Source organism: Dipteris shenzhenensis, chromosome 9, assembly GCF_047967505.1.
Source record: "Dipteris shenzhenensis isolate YYH24624 ecotype China chromosome 9, Dip_SZ_1.0, whole genome shotgun sequence".
NCBI lineage: Eukaryota > Viridiplantae > Streptophyta > Polypodiopsida > Gleicheniales > Dipteridaceae > Dipteris > Dipteris shenzhenensis.
In genome coordinates this window covers 47,326,060-47,339,603 of record NC_141604.1, presented here as the reverse complement: position 1 = coordinate 47,339,603, position 13,544 = coordinate 47,326,060, and the positions used below count along the sequence as shown (strand labels likewise).

The 13,544-nt window shown below is 41.1% G+C and overlaps 1 protein-coding gene across 1 annotated transcript in view; it reads right to left on the bottom strand.

The window, feature by feature from the left end:
• Positions 1-3,547: 3,547 nt before the first annotated feature.
• The window catches only part of LOC147898747 (1-phosphatidylinositol-3-phosphate 5-kinase FAB1A-like), a 48,290-nt gene continuing 38,293 nt past the window's right edge, over positions 3,548-13,544 (bottom strand). The window contains exons 5-11 of the mRNA XM_087379073.1: positions 8,139-9,122; positions 7,533-7,861; positions 7,089-7,215; positions 6,775-6,933; positions 4,635-6,560; positions 4,170-4,436; positions 3,548-4,038 (exon numbers count right to left, since the gene is read on the bottom strand). Of these exons, the coding sequence (XP_087235199.1) occupies positions 3,691-4,038; positions 4,170-4,436; positions 4,635-6,560; positions 6,775-6,933; positions 7,089-7,215; positions 7,533-7,861; positions 8,139-9,122 (4,140 nt within the window). The 3' untranslated portion in view covers positions 3,548-3,690. The remainder of the gene's footprint in view (positions 4,039-4,169; positions 4,437-4,634; positions 6,561-6,774; positions 6,934-7,088; positions 7,216-7,532; positions 7,862-8,138; positions 9,123-13,544) is intronic.

Below are 13,544 nucleotides of genomic sequence, written 5' to 3'. Positions count from 1 at the left end.
CTTCTTCCGACGTACGAGACGTCGGTACTTGCGTACCGTGTCTGGTATGTTCGGGAGGTGACACCTGGTCGAAGTTGTCGACGAGAAGCCTTGCACTCCGCATCGTACCAGTTGTTGCAGGGTACAGAACCAAGAGGTGGTGGTCTAGTGGACCGTGTGGTGTGGGGAAAGACTTGGAGGGCAACGTGGAGTGTGCGACTAATCACGGCAGCACGGTCCTCTATGAGTGGTATGTGATCGATATAGGTTAGGAGTCTATTTAGGCGTCCAAAGTAGACAGGGGAGAGGCTGTGATCAAAGTGTATGTCATGGTAGGTCGTGCATCATATGTGGTGTGTGTGGTGTGGCTAAGCGTGAGGTGGCGATGGTGAAGAATAGGTAGGTGTGATCAGCTCTTGGAGGGAGTGGTGCTACGGTGAAGTCGGTGATACGTGAGGTGAAGGTAGGGGATCCCATGATGTAATCTACTACACTAGTGCCCCCCCCATGTGGAAAGCAAGTAAAACCACCTAAGGAGGGCCATAGGTCAAGCCCATTGTAGATGATGAGATCATGCATCCTGCCCAGGTCAAGGAGCGCGTGTCCATATGGTGTAACAGGCCCGTGTCGGTCCAATGAGATCCTGGTCATACCTGCTCCGTCTAGGTCCATGTCTGCTAGCATGATATGAAAAGGTCACGAGTGGCCGTGTGTCGGATCTGGATCCACATGAATCGGGAGTGTGCGTCCTTCCTCTCAACGGAGATGGCTCCAGCGAGGGAAGACCTGTACAATACTGCGACCCTGCCTAATCCTCGAACTCCTCCTGTATCCCTCGTCTCATCCCTGAAGGCTGACTCCCATGTGTAGCCACTGACTATCGGTAGTGGACGCTCTGGGTTCTAGTGTGTCTCTGTGTAAAAGACTATGTCTCGTCTTGTGTAAGATTCCGAGAAGTTCCCTGGGTCTGACCATAAGGTACCATTACAGTTCCAAATGGTGCAAACTAGGGTCTCGGAAACCTGAGTCTCATAGGCCTCGTTCCCGTAGGAGGCACGGGTGGGAGCCCAACAGGTGCCGGTCAACAACCTACCATCTCGGACCACGGCCCATTTCCCCTCCTTGCGGGCAACATCCTGCTACTGGAGAAGAACTTGTCGCTCCTCACTCTGTAGTGGTGTCAAATCCTCATCCATGGATAGGGTGGGATGCTCTCGTAGAGCGGCTCGACGTTGGAGTGTCTCTAGTCGAGCATGCGAATCTTTAAAGCGGATGACTAGGGGCTGCTCTCGGTTGGGGTCTCTCCCAACACGCCATGCTCCCTCTATGCCGTGGGCGGGGACCCCCATGGTGGTGGTCACAAAGGCGATCGCCTCCTCCATGGGCGTCGTTGTGGTGCTGCTGCTGTCTCGTGTGATCCCTCGTATCCGGATGTTGAAACAAAACTAGACTTGAAACACTTTTGCAACTTCATGTATCTGAAGGAAAATAGACCAGAAATCCTAAGAGACCGTGAAAAGGAGAAATATGCCTCAGAGGACAAAGTTGTGATTGTTGGATACTGCTGCATAGCTTGGAAATGAAGGTTAACATTGATGGTTCTGCATTCCCCATTCAACTGCTTTGATTCCCTGTATTAGGAAACAGGTTTGCAAGACCTATATCATACATCGACTCATTCAGAAACTAACTTCCTAAAACTTTTCATTTCAAGAAGATGAAGACTACGTATTTAACTATGCAAACTTAACCTACATAATTTGCTGAATGTCTAGTCAATAAAAGACTTCTAGCCAACTCCAGCTGTCAACAATCAAAGGTACATGACATATCATTCATCCAATCTTACATACATGATAATGTACTGTTTATCTTATGAATAGATTGCTAGTATTGTAAAGGCCATCTGCAAGTTTTGATGATAAGAACATAGAACCTGGGACAACATGTTGCAAAAGAATCGATACCAAGAACCTTGAGCTGCCAACAAATCTCCAATAGAAATAAAGATTTGAAAAATGCAAAAGATTTGTTTACAGCTGCAAGTTTCAAAACATCATGCTCTCATGAACCCTGACACGTAATGTTGCAGACTTGTTACAAAGTTCAAGGCTTCCTGACAGCATGTTGGAAATGTAGCAAGTTGACTTCACCAGATTGGCACCATTTACTGGATATGAAGGAACATACTGATATAAAAGCAAGACTACCCCCAGCTTCATAAAAAAAGAGGGCAATGTACCTGCTAAGTGCTTGGTCAGAAAAGACTATAAAAAGTAAAAGATCTTCAACACATTGAAAACATCGCATGTTGCAAACTCATTTGCAAAATTCAAGATGCACCTCACAGCATTCTTGAAATGTAACAATCTAGTTCACCAAACTGGCACGAATGGTTGCAAATGAAGAACTAGTAAGTGAGCGCTGATACAAGACTGATCCTACCCCATAACCTTTCAGCTTCAGAAAAAGTTTAGGACAAAGGAACAAACCTATTAGAAGGCGCAACCTCCTTTATGTGGTCCAGAACTCAAGACTCATAGATGTCATGATGCTTTAAGTTCAGATCAATCCACATCTGAAAATAAAACACAATCAATTGTCACTTTTAAATACAAGGCAATAACATTAAGCCTATGACCTAAAACGCAAAAGCAGCACAACAGGGACAATGTCCCTGTATGACTACAATCTGCAAAGAGAACATTGTTTAAACTAGTGCCTTGTGAATAATAAATCAGAACTGTAAACTAAAGGTGATAAAAAAGTAGCGATGTCCCCACCCCATGTAGCTTGCAAGAAAATAAACAGATTAAAAAAAAAAACCTGTGCAGGACCTGAGAATATGGCCCTTAATGATCACAATAGCCTAAAAGAATTGAAAAAAAAGCAATCAATGTCAAACCTCATGGTCAAACCTCTGTTAACATAGGGTGCAGGGTGGCAACTTCTGATTAGATCTCACACCCATGGGCTATAATCATCGTCGCATACAAACTCTAAGGAATTGTTCAAACAGCCTGAGAAAAGGGTGATGTGCTGCCATCTGCTGAGTATTTCATGAGGGTGACAGCATCTTCAAATTGTATACTGTTCAAACTCAATAGGACTTGAGAGCATAAAACAAAACCAGACAAGGAGATGAGCTTAATAACTAGTGTGCATTGTACATGTATAAGCAATTCCACGAACACAGATCTGTGCTAAACAGTCAATTTCCTGCTCCAAAAAAACAAATTATGAGGCATGGCACAACCTCGTTGTGCAGAATTGTGCACAGAAAAATAGTTGTGTATAGAACAAGCACAAAGGTATGAAACGATGTGCATACACGTTGTGTAAGCAAAGTATATGCAGAAGCCTAACATGAACACAGTTGTATAACAAAGTTCTGTGGCATGGGTGCAAAAAGCCATGGTTTCATACATCATCATTACACAACTATGAAGGAAAACATAGTGATCATTCAGTGCTAGAGTATGAAAGCACCAAGATATGGCTGGTAGCTAGATAGCAACCTCCTGAACCAAGAATAAGAAAGATGATGAAAGAAAACAAAAGTGGGGAGTCCGTGAACTAGAAAAAAATAGTAACTAAGCTTCCCTTCATTGATGAAGAATTTTAATGTACAAGCAAGACGAGGGCAATTTCTCGCCTTGCCAAGGTTCCCATCCACAGAATTGCACAAAACAAGTTGGATGGTGCACGCTTTTAAGTATAAGAATCATCCACAGCTCCCTCTTTGGGTGCAATCATGAAGCTTTCCTCAGCAGTCTCAACCTGGCGTGGGGCTGATACAATAGTAGATGAGGACCATTGATCTGGGACCATTAAAAAATACATGCTCATGGCCTTACGAAACCGCTTTTTATACTGTTTTGGAGATATTACAGTTGGAGCAGCATTCTTTGGGCCACCCAATATACCAGAAGCTTTGACCCAGGTTTCCAAATGCTTGTCCCATGTATACTGCCTCATAAAATCAATGATGCCAAGAACCAAATCCCTCCGTTCCTCATCTATTCCAACAAGTAAAGAATAGTCCATAACATCAATAGACTGCAATCCACAATGATACCAAGCAAGTCAGATAAGCATGCAACCCACTGCTATAAAAGGTCAATTCTATAATCTATTGCATCTGCAAACTACATATAATGAGAGACTCGAAATGGCTAGTGATAACTGACCGCTAGAAAAGCTGTATCATTCCACACTGCTCGCTCCAACAAACGCTTAGCTTTATTGCTGATAAAGATAGGGTTGGTCTGCATAGACTCTAAAAGATTCTGATCTAGAAGAACTGCATTCTTCCCTGTTGCATCTGCATTGTAGCGTGACCTTAAGGACCCCTTTAGGTCATAAATTCTTGTCACTTGACGCCCATACAGTAGATTTTCCATTACCATCAAATCCATGCGCACTTCTTTTCCACTTTTCCCATATTTGACCGTCACCTGCAGCGAAAATACCAGGCATTCTCTCTATGAAAGAATTCAGCACAAGGAAAGGAAGAAATTACAAGATGTATTAAAAAAGCCTATGGGAGACCAACCAACTCAAGGAAAGAAAGAAATTACACAATTAATGTTTCCAAACATGAAATAGCCATAATTTAAAATACTGGAAGCTGACAGGTAAAGAATTGCACTGACCTGGTAAATTCCAAGAATTTTCGCCAGACAAGTTGGGCTTCCAGAGATAAGCGCATCTGAAATGTAATTAAAATATGCAGGGGCAAATGTGATAAAGGACTCGAGCTCAGTTTTGGTAACTTGTTTAACCACAAACCTATCATCAGCGGTTTTAGCAAAAAACACGTTACTCTTTCCACCTGGTGCCCCCCACTTCTTACAGCGGCAAAGAGATCGAATAAAGTCCATCTCACTTGGGCAGCATTTCTTCCTTAGAGCATCAAAATATTTTGCATAATACAATGTGACATTGTATTTTACTTTTGCTTGCGAATTACTGTCACTGAAGCGAACTTTAATATGCATAGCTTTGGAATACATCAGCGCATCATCCAGTGACTGATGATTTGGAATCAAAAGGATATTTTCTTCAGAGTTGCTCGATTTTTCTTCCAGATTATTGTACCCTTGTTGCTCAAATCCACCCTCTGCCAACTGAAGTGGATGGGAGACAATACCTTCAGACATACAGAGATCTAACTTCATTCTTTCCTTTTCCTTTCCCCTCTGCTCCCTCTCTTTATCTCTCTTCTTCTCTTTGTCAACTAATCTATCAGATACATGAGCTCGATGTTCTTGTGAATTTAATGCATATGCAATTATGCTGGTTGGTTCATCATCATAAACAGAAACCACCATATCCATTATTCCCCCATGAAGTGATGTTTTCACCACGTCTCGTGGTGCTGCCTGGTGTAATTCGGGAATTGGAAATTGTGTGCTGGAATTAACTTGTGCATCTACTAGTTTAGGGGACCCTGTCACTGGGCCTTGAACATTCCTACAGGATGACCTATACAAGCTTGAGTAAGGGGCTCCCACCCAGCCTTCAATATCAGATGGTTCCCCAGCTTTGGCAGGTGATGTGAGAGTGTTTGCCTGTGGTGAATCCATCCCTGTTGCCCCAGTTTCTTGCAAAGATGAAAAAACTTTAGACTTAAGTTCCAGCATATTGCATTCTGCTGAAAGTCCATCACAGGCCTCAAAACCTGACCATTTAATTCCACTTCCAGACCCCTCAGTGGTCACCTTTACTTCAGTGCCAGATTTACAAGGGGGGACATCTTGCTCTATTGTCGTTGCATCCAATTCATCAGACACAATCTGGCCTTTACCTGTCCAGGCAGCTTCAAATGTAGCTGAAAAATCAGTGAAGGCGGAAAAATGGCCTTCTGACAAGATCTGATGCACCCCAACCTCTCCCTCCAAAGTTTTATTGCTGGCAATACTGGACCCCTTCACTTGCCAAGAGCTACTTCCTGGCACAATGTTGATTGTGCACAATTTGTCTGCCGCCCCGTCATTAGAAGACGAGCCTATTTCAGGATCAAAAGTGATGCTGGTCACTCTATTTTCCAACAATGTTAAGGATCCATTTTCTGATAAACATCTTTCAAATGAATCATTATGTGAATCCATACCAACCATACACGTATTTGCCAAGACAGAGTCACTACATGCTTTGGCAGTAAGCTCCACATCAAATGTCGTATTGATCAGCTTAATTTTCTCTGACTGCACACTGTCACTAGTATGTATAGTACTTTCATTGAAAGGGGATTCAGTAACTGCATTGCTGATCAGGTTGGAACCATCCAAATTTGTATCTGTTACAGTAGACACCTCCTTACTACCGTCAGACTTATTCTTTCTGTGATTCCCAAAGGAAATGTCTTTCAGGAAGTACACAGGTGAATCTCCACGCTGTGTTGCGTCACAACCAATGGCACCCTTCGCTGACTTCACAGAGTATAACAGCCCTTGCAGATGATTGTCCCACAAAGAGGAGCACAAGGACAGACCTCGTCTTATGCCATTGAGTTCTATTATATCAGCATGTGGCTGACCAACTCTATGACTCATCGGTGCTGCAGTTTGTAAAGCTGCCTATGAATACAAAAGAGATCATATATCAACTTCAGAGAGACTTAAGGTGAGTTTGGCATGTGACCACAATTGTGGATTTCCCTGAACTTGTAAGATCCATTTATACTAAGATAGACATCAAATACCACAAGTTTGTGCCATATCTTCTGCCACATACTCACATTGCATGCATTAAAAAATGAAGCCAATAAAATTTCCTCCTAATTTCAATTACCTTAAATTTATCTTTTTGCTTCAGTAAAAGATCTTCCATATCTGAAATGTGCCTCCTAGCTTCTGGAACTTTCCCACTACTGTAGCTTGCTATCCTCTCCTTAATCTGATGAAGACGCTCAAATATCCCTACAAAGAAATGCTCTCCTTTTCCTGCTACCTGTACAAGGACACGAGAACTCAAAAACGATGATCTCTGATTCCTGTAAGCTGGAAAACCAGAAGATGCTTTTGCACCCAAAAACAACCACCACCAGATATTGGAGATACTAAAGCATGTCTTTTACAGAGCTATGCATACAAAAGAGAAAGTACCTCATGAATTTGTTGTTGTAGACAATCCTGCTGCTCAGAGAAGAGAAACTCCAGTTTGGAAGGAGGCAAGTAGACAGAGTATACATTGACTGGAGAATATCTGAAGCAAGCAACCATATTGCCGAACCTGCAACCATCTCAATGATGGTTGGAAAACAGGTATAGCTACTTTAAATGCAGACATTCAGGCATATTTCAGCTACCTTAGAATAAATTCAAGCACTTGCAAATTGTACATGTAATATCAAATATATGTTTGCACAAGATACAGACTTTGAACAGAATTTTTCTCACATAAATTGATGAGAGGGACAATTCCATTGCATCATCACAACTTATAAAATTAGAACAACTCAAGAAAATAAGTAAAACATCTTTGCTTAAAGTTGCAGTAGTGGAGCTGAATTGTCATAATCACAAGAAGAAGAAGGTTGATATGCTTACCCATAAAATCGAAGGCAATCTCGTTGTAAAGAATGCCCACAAGAAGCTACTCTGCTTGCAGCTGCATGATTTGAGAAGCTTAGCTCTAAAAACTTGCCAAAAGATAGACCCCAAGCAGCATCTGACATCACCAGCCGGCGAGTTGCCGGAGGAACAAGATCAATTCGAACACATTTCAAGCATCGGTGCCACATCCAAATCTTCCCTTCCCTCTCCCCAGGAAGAACCTGACTCTGCCTGTGCACAGAGATTGTCAACCTACCCTGCTGATGGGTGTAGCAATCAACATGAGCATCTTTTGACTCGCCACAAGATAGGCATTTGTGAGTCTGCATCCACAATTTTTATTTAATATGCAGAATGTACCATTCTCCAAACAAACAAGAAGATCACTGACCACCTTTTGGAAGCTCAAGCAGAGGAACAACATGATAGAAAAACCACCATGATATGCATTTTCCCTTTCATGGTGTGAGGGTCTATATACATTGCATTTCAGTAGCAATTTAGAATATGCAATCAAAGCAACCTGGCATGAGTTATTGAGATAATCCCCCCCCCCCCCCCCAGCAAGCAGCAAAAGCTATAATATCATGCAATACATACCAGATCAAATATTGTGTCTCTTAAGAATCTTCCAAGGGGCTTGTCACACGTGCCATAGTATTTTATTCTCAGGAGATTACCTCTTGTACAAATAGTTCCTTTTCTTAAACAACTGCTGGAAAAAGACACCAAGATACTCTGTCGATCAGAAAATGATGGTGGAAAATCTTCTTGAATAAATTCTTTCTCTGCATCTTGATTGCTTATTTGTGATACATGATATTGCTCCAATGAAGTGCTTTTGGAGTCGATCCTTTCCAACAAAATATCTACCCCATGGTCTTCTCTTAAGGATGGAGGATCGCATGATGCCACTAGAGGACTTTTTGGAAAGGGTTCAGGAGCAGCTATATTATCACTTGATCCAGGACCATCATGAATGGACAACTTGGATACTGACAATGCACATGCCTGTGCAGTGGAAATTGTTTCCAGATAACCCTTCCTCAAGGAAAAAGACAAACCTGATATGCCTTCTTCAAATTCTTCAAGGGTCATCTCCAGTGAGAGCTTGCTGACTGTTGCACCCATCACTCCAAGTGGCCCAGAGCTTGTACCAGATGTAACAGGCTGTATGCTGTCTGTGTCTCTAGTTGTAGCTCTAGTGGGAGAGTTGGCACCTCGAACAGACACCGCTGATGGAAGTTCTCTTAAACAGCAGTCACTCAAATTTAAGCTACTCTGTGAATGAGGTGAGACCGATGTACAAGGAAATTGGCCTTGAGGTGCCTGACAAATACCAGCTTGTAATTGTGATGTGGGAAGTAAGAAACCAGGTACTGTGGATATAGACCTCTCAGACTTTGATTGTGTGTCTGGAAGAGCAACACTTAGAGGAGACTTGAAACAGAGTTCAGGAAAATTTGCACCCTCATCTACAAGAAAAGATGTCTCTAAAGCAAGATGGTAGGCTGCAAATACTGCAAATTGGACTGCCCGCTTCACCTTCTTCAATTCATCACCATTAGGTCCCTTGAGCAAGATCTGAGCAAAACCATATGAAGTTAATAACGAGAGATGCCACTTGGGACTCCGAAAATTGTTTTTTTATCTCCTCATTTCTTTGGTTTTCTTAGCAGAAGGAAGGGAAATGGTGAGGGATACTTTTTCATAAGGAAACATCATCAGCCAGTACGCTCACATCAATAAAAGTGACAAAAAAAGATAGTAATCAAACAACACAAGTTGAAAAGCAGAGGCAGGCTGTCTATGAGAGGAGATAATCATTTACATAAAGGAGACGGTGTTTTCATTCAGCTTATGACAGATCGACTCAGCTTGATATTTTGTGGCACTTAAACTTATACCTATGGATATAGAGTTTCAAATCTATAATGCGTTCAACTTTGTAATCTAGCAACTCCATCAGCTACAACATGGTCTACACTAAAATTGAATATTAATAAAATATACAAGATTATCAGTACTCAAATATCAAGAAAAAGTAGCATGGTTCATATTTTCAGTTTTCAAAGGTGAAGAGCAGATATGTTAATGCAAGTACTAGAAAATATTGGGCGATACAACAACTTTAATGATTAATGTGCACCATCAAGTTTCTGGCAACTGCTCAAGGCAAGCTCAGACTCAGTCACAGAAAAGGCTAGCATTAGAAAATGGTTATTCAGAGGCCCTTGCAATCTCAATTAAGAATGATAATTGTAGAGGCACCATTTCAGAACTTTAACATCCCTGTTGCAAAGAAGGTAGCTAAATGCAGTGCAAACGATACAAAGACTGTGTATAAGCAGCTTGCTGCAGGTTACTTGAAGTATCCAAGAGACTGTTTTTGTCTTGAAATCATGCCTCAAGATTAAGATTTGGCAGGGACAAGACAGATTTAATCATGTGGATACAAAAAATAGTCAATGCCTGGCCATCCACGAAAAGTAAACTAATTGTGTCAGAATAGGTTTCCTTTCCATCTTTTCAGCAAGGCAAGGTAGCTTTTTAATGGCCCTGTAGCAATGCAAATGTATTTTTCATCCACTCTCCTCTCAACTTCTACTATTTCCCATTTTTCTTCCTTCCTCTTCTTCTGCAGTAGATAGAGCTGGATTACAGCATGCAGATACACTTTTTCCTTATGGATGGTGAACAAAACTGATCCAGAGACACTCAGCAGTAGGACAGAGGATTCTTTATGCCCAGGTTTGTCCTTACGCTGGGTGTGTATGCTCACAAAATCGAGTAGAAGGAGCTGGCATGCCACAGCCAGATGTAGTTTCCACACACTTGGATGATACACGATGCTTTGTCGGGACGCTTCTTGCAACATATAAGGCTCTTAATGAACAATCTAGTAATATATTACCTCATTCTATAAACCAGAATATGGGGGCACATGACATCATCTCATATGATCTGCCGCTTTCAACGAGTGCATCAGGAATCATGGAACCGCTTGCTGGGAGTGCTCTTTTAAAAGTAATACAGATGTCCCCAAGCACCCTAGTTTATTATCGCTGCAAATTTCAGACTGGTTGTGCACTACAATGCAAAGTGTCATCTCCCTAGAATTGCTTTTGCTGGGTGCACAAATTTAGCCTCTTATATTGGTCACCAAGATCTACCACGCATAATGATGCTCCCCCATACAAGATTCTGGTCAAAAAAGCCTCTAAATAGCTTTAGAGTCTGATGAAATCTTGAGTGTCATTTCCAGCTAATCCACAATCCTAACTTATGCCTAGCTCAACATAATTCATTTTAATAAATCCTCATTGCTGTCCAAGTGAAGGATTGGCACAGCTCTTCACTCTGTACTCCAATCTTTGTCCAGCACATGATATCTATGCCTGCCAGGCAGATGGCTGCATCAGAGGCTAGCATTTCCTGGTGCACGTCCATAGCCCTCTTCAGGTTCTGCCATGCAATGATGTCTATGAGACTTCAACATTTCTTCTCCAGGAGATTGCAAAAAAGTTATTTTTGCTTACTTCTGGGCTCCGCTCCCACTCTCTAAACTCCTGCCTGTTTTGAAGAGTGACCATCAGTCTTGGCCCTTGGGCTTGCCTTGTCCAAGTTTGCCCTTGTTTGTATCCTTTGCTTGATATTCTATTGGTCCCATACTTCTTCTCCCTGTCTTTCTCTTGCATGAGCATTGGACATAGCTCTTCAAAACTGAGTGGATTGGGTCGCTTTGCTGTGATTAGTATCGTGACCAAACCCCTGAAGCTCATGGGAACCATATGAGCACCAGCAACGCTAGTTAATTTGTGTCAACCTTTTGACCTACAACTACTAGCTGATCTCTAACTACCTTAACTTTAATCAAATGCTTACTTACCTTAAACAATTGATTTTGGAGCGTAAGGATCCAGCTAGTGTTGTATGAGTCTTGTAGTATGGCCCAGGCCTCCTTTGAAGTATCAGCCAACTGAATGTGTGGAATCATTGCATCTGACGCCGTGGTAATGATCAGAGATAATGCCAAAGTTTTTAGAAAAGAACCAAACAGAGGGTACGTTAGTTGACTTAGGACTTTGAAGTAATTCTAGCAACCCTTGCTAACCTAAGTAAGTACTATCATCCTTCAGGGTTACTTAAACCCCCAAACCAATGACCGTTATCTAGTCTACTAGTTTTCTAACCAAGGCACATCAACCACATTATTAGTGTTGTAACGTTTCCTCCCCCTTAAGAAGAGTTTGATTGGCACGTTCTATATGACCATCTGACCGTAAATAATCAAACACGCTTCACTTCAACTTTGTTTCCAATTTATAAAAACAGCCTACCAAAAGTGGCTATCAAACTTACGATCTCAATCATTGACATTATTGGCCAGTAGACCATAATACTAGCAACCTTGAGATGTTTTCTAATTTGTTCTTGTAAATTTGTAGAACATTTCAGTTCGTGCTTATGATCTTGTTTGGAACTGCAATTCTCCAAAAAGGGGGAGTCAAGAAAAGTAATTTGGGCCAACGATTTGCTCTCTACATTAAGTTTGACTTATAATGTCTAAATGTCTAGGATTGGAAGCTTCAATTGTGGCAAAATTGATGAAAGCAATTCATGTGGAAGTCGTTAGTGTGAGCAGAATGGAGAGCAAGAGTGATGAGCAAGAGAGAGAGTGAGTCAAACGTAAGTATGCTCAATAGTGGACTGAAATGAAGGAAGTACAAAAGAGAAGTGAGGGGTTTTGTCTAAGTGACAAAACCCTATCCTATCCACTAACCGTAGTTAGGGATTGGATTGTGGTGAGGGGAAAAAACCTCAATTGAGGGAAAAATGCCCCTAACCTACTTATTACAATACATTGGCCACTGTCTAGAATATAATAATAATTCTAACACCCCCCTACAGTGCCAATGTGGTGTATAAGGTAGTTATCAATCACCAAAAGAAGAGAAGTTTAGGGTAATGCGAAAAGCCCTAAATTTCTCACGTGGAAGTGCTTTGGTGAAGATGTTTGCAACATTGTCATGTGTTGACACATAGATCATACTCATCTCCCCTCCATGCAACTTCTCTCCGATATAATGATAATAAACCTCAATGTGCTTCATGCGAGCATGAAACACATGACTCTTTGCCACTGCTATAGCACTCTGACTATCAGTGAGAATTATAGAAGGATCCTCCAATAAGAGACAAGGATCCGCGAACAAACGTTGCAACCAAGCACATTCAGTTGTCGCTGTGAAAGCTGCCCTGCACTTAGCTTCACATGAGAAAGTAGGGATGCGTCAATTTTACGAGTAAAAAACTATGAGCAGGTTTATCCGAGCGTATTTTCCAAGAGATTTAAACAATTGTATTTCTTTAGGAAACATGGTTTTTACACTTTTTTTTTCACTAGAATTAGATCCCTTTATCATAAAAATAAACAGACTAGTGACTCATTTATTTTTACATAACATAAATTTTCTTATTCATAGACATTCCTTTGTACCCCTGTTATTACCAAAAAAAAGTATTGAAATACAATTCCTTTAAGAAACATCCCTCGTAATCACTCTCAATGTAATAATATTATACATATATAATTACTTATTAAACACATTTATATCATATGGCAATATCTTTCTAGTGTTTTTATAGCATAAATAACAAGATATTTATGGACATGTTTCTAAAGAAAGTTTAAATTACTATAAATAAGTATTAACTTGGGCTTATATATCACTCTCATAAAATACATGTAATATTTAATACTATATGTGCAATATTTTCCAAAATATAACCTCATAGATGTGCTCAAATAATGTTTTCCGATCAATTTGACTAGTTGAATGACTATATTTGGACATTGGACGCGAAAGTTATGTCACTTTTAAAAGTGCTGGCCAAGGTAGTTTCGTCAGCGAAACTACCTTGGAAGACCTACTTCAAAGGGGTTTCGCTCGAGAAACTACCTTGATGGCTTGCTTTAATGAGTTTTCTTTGGAGAAACCCTTT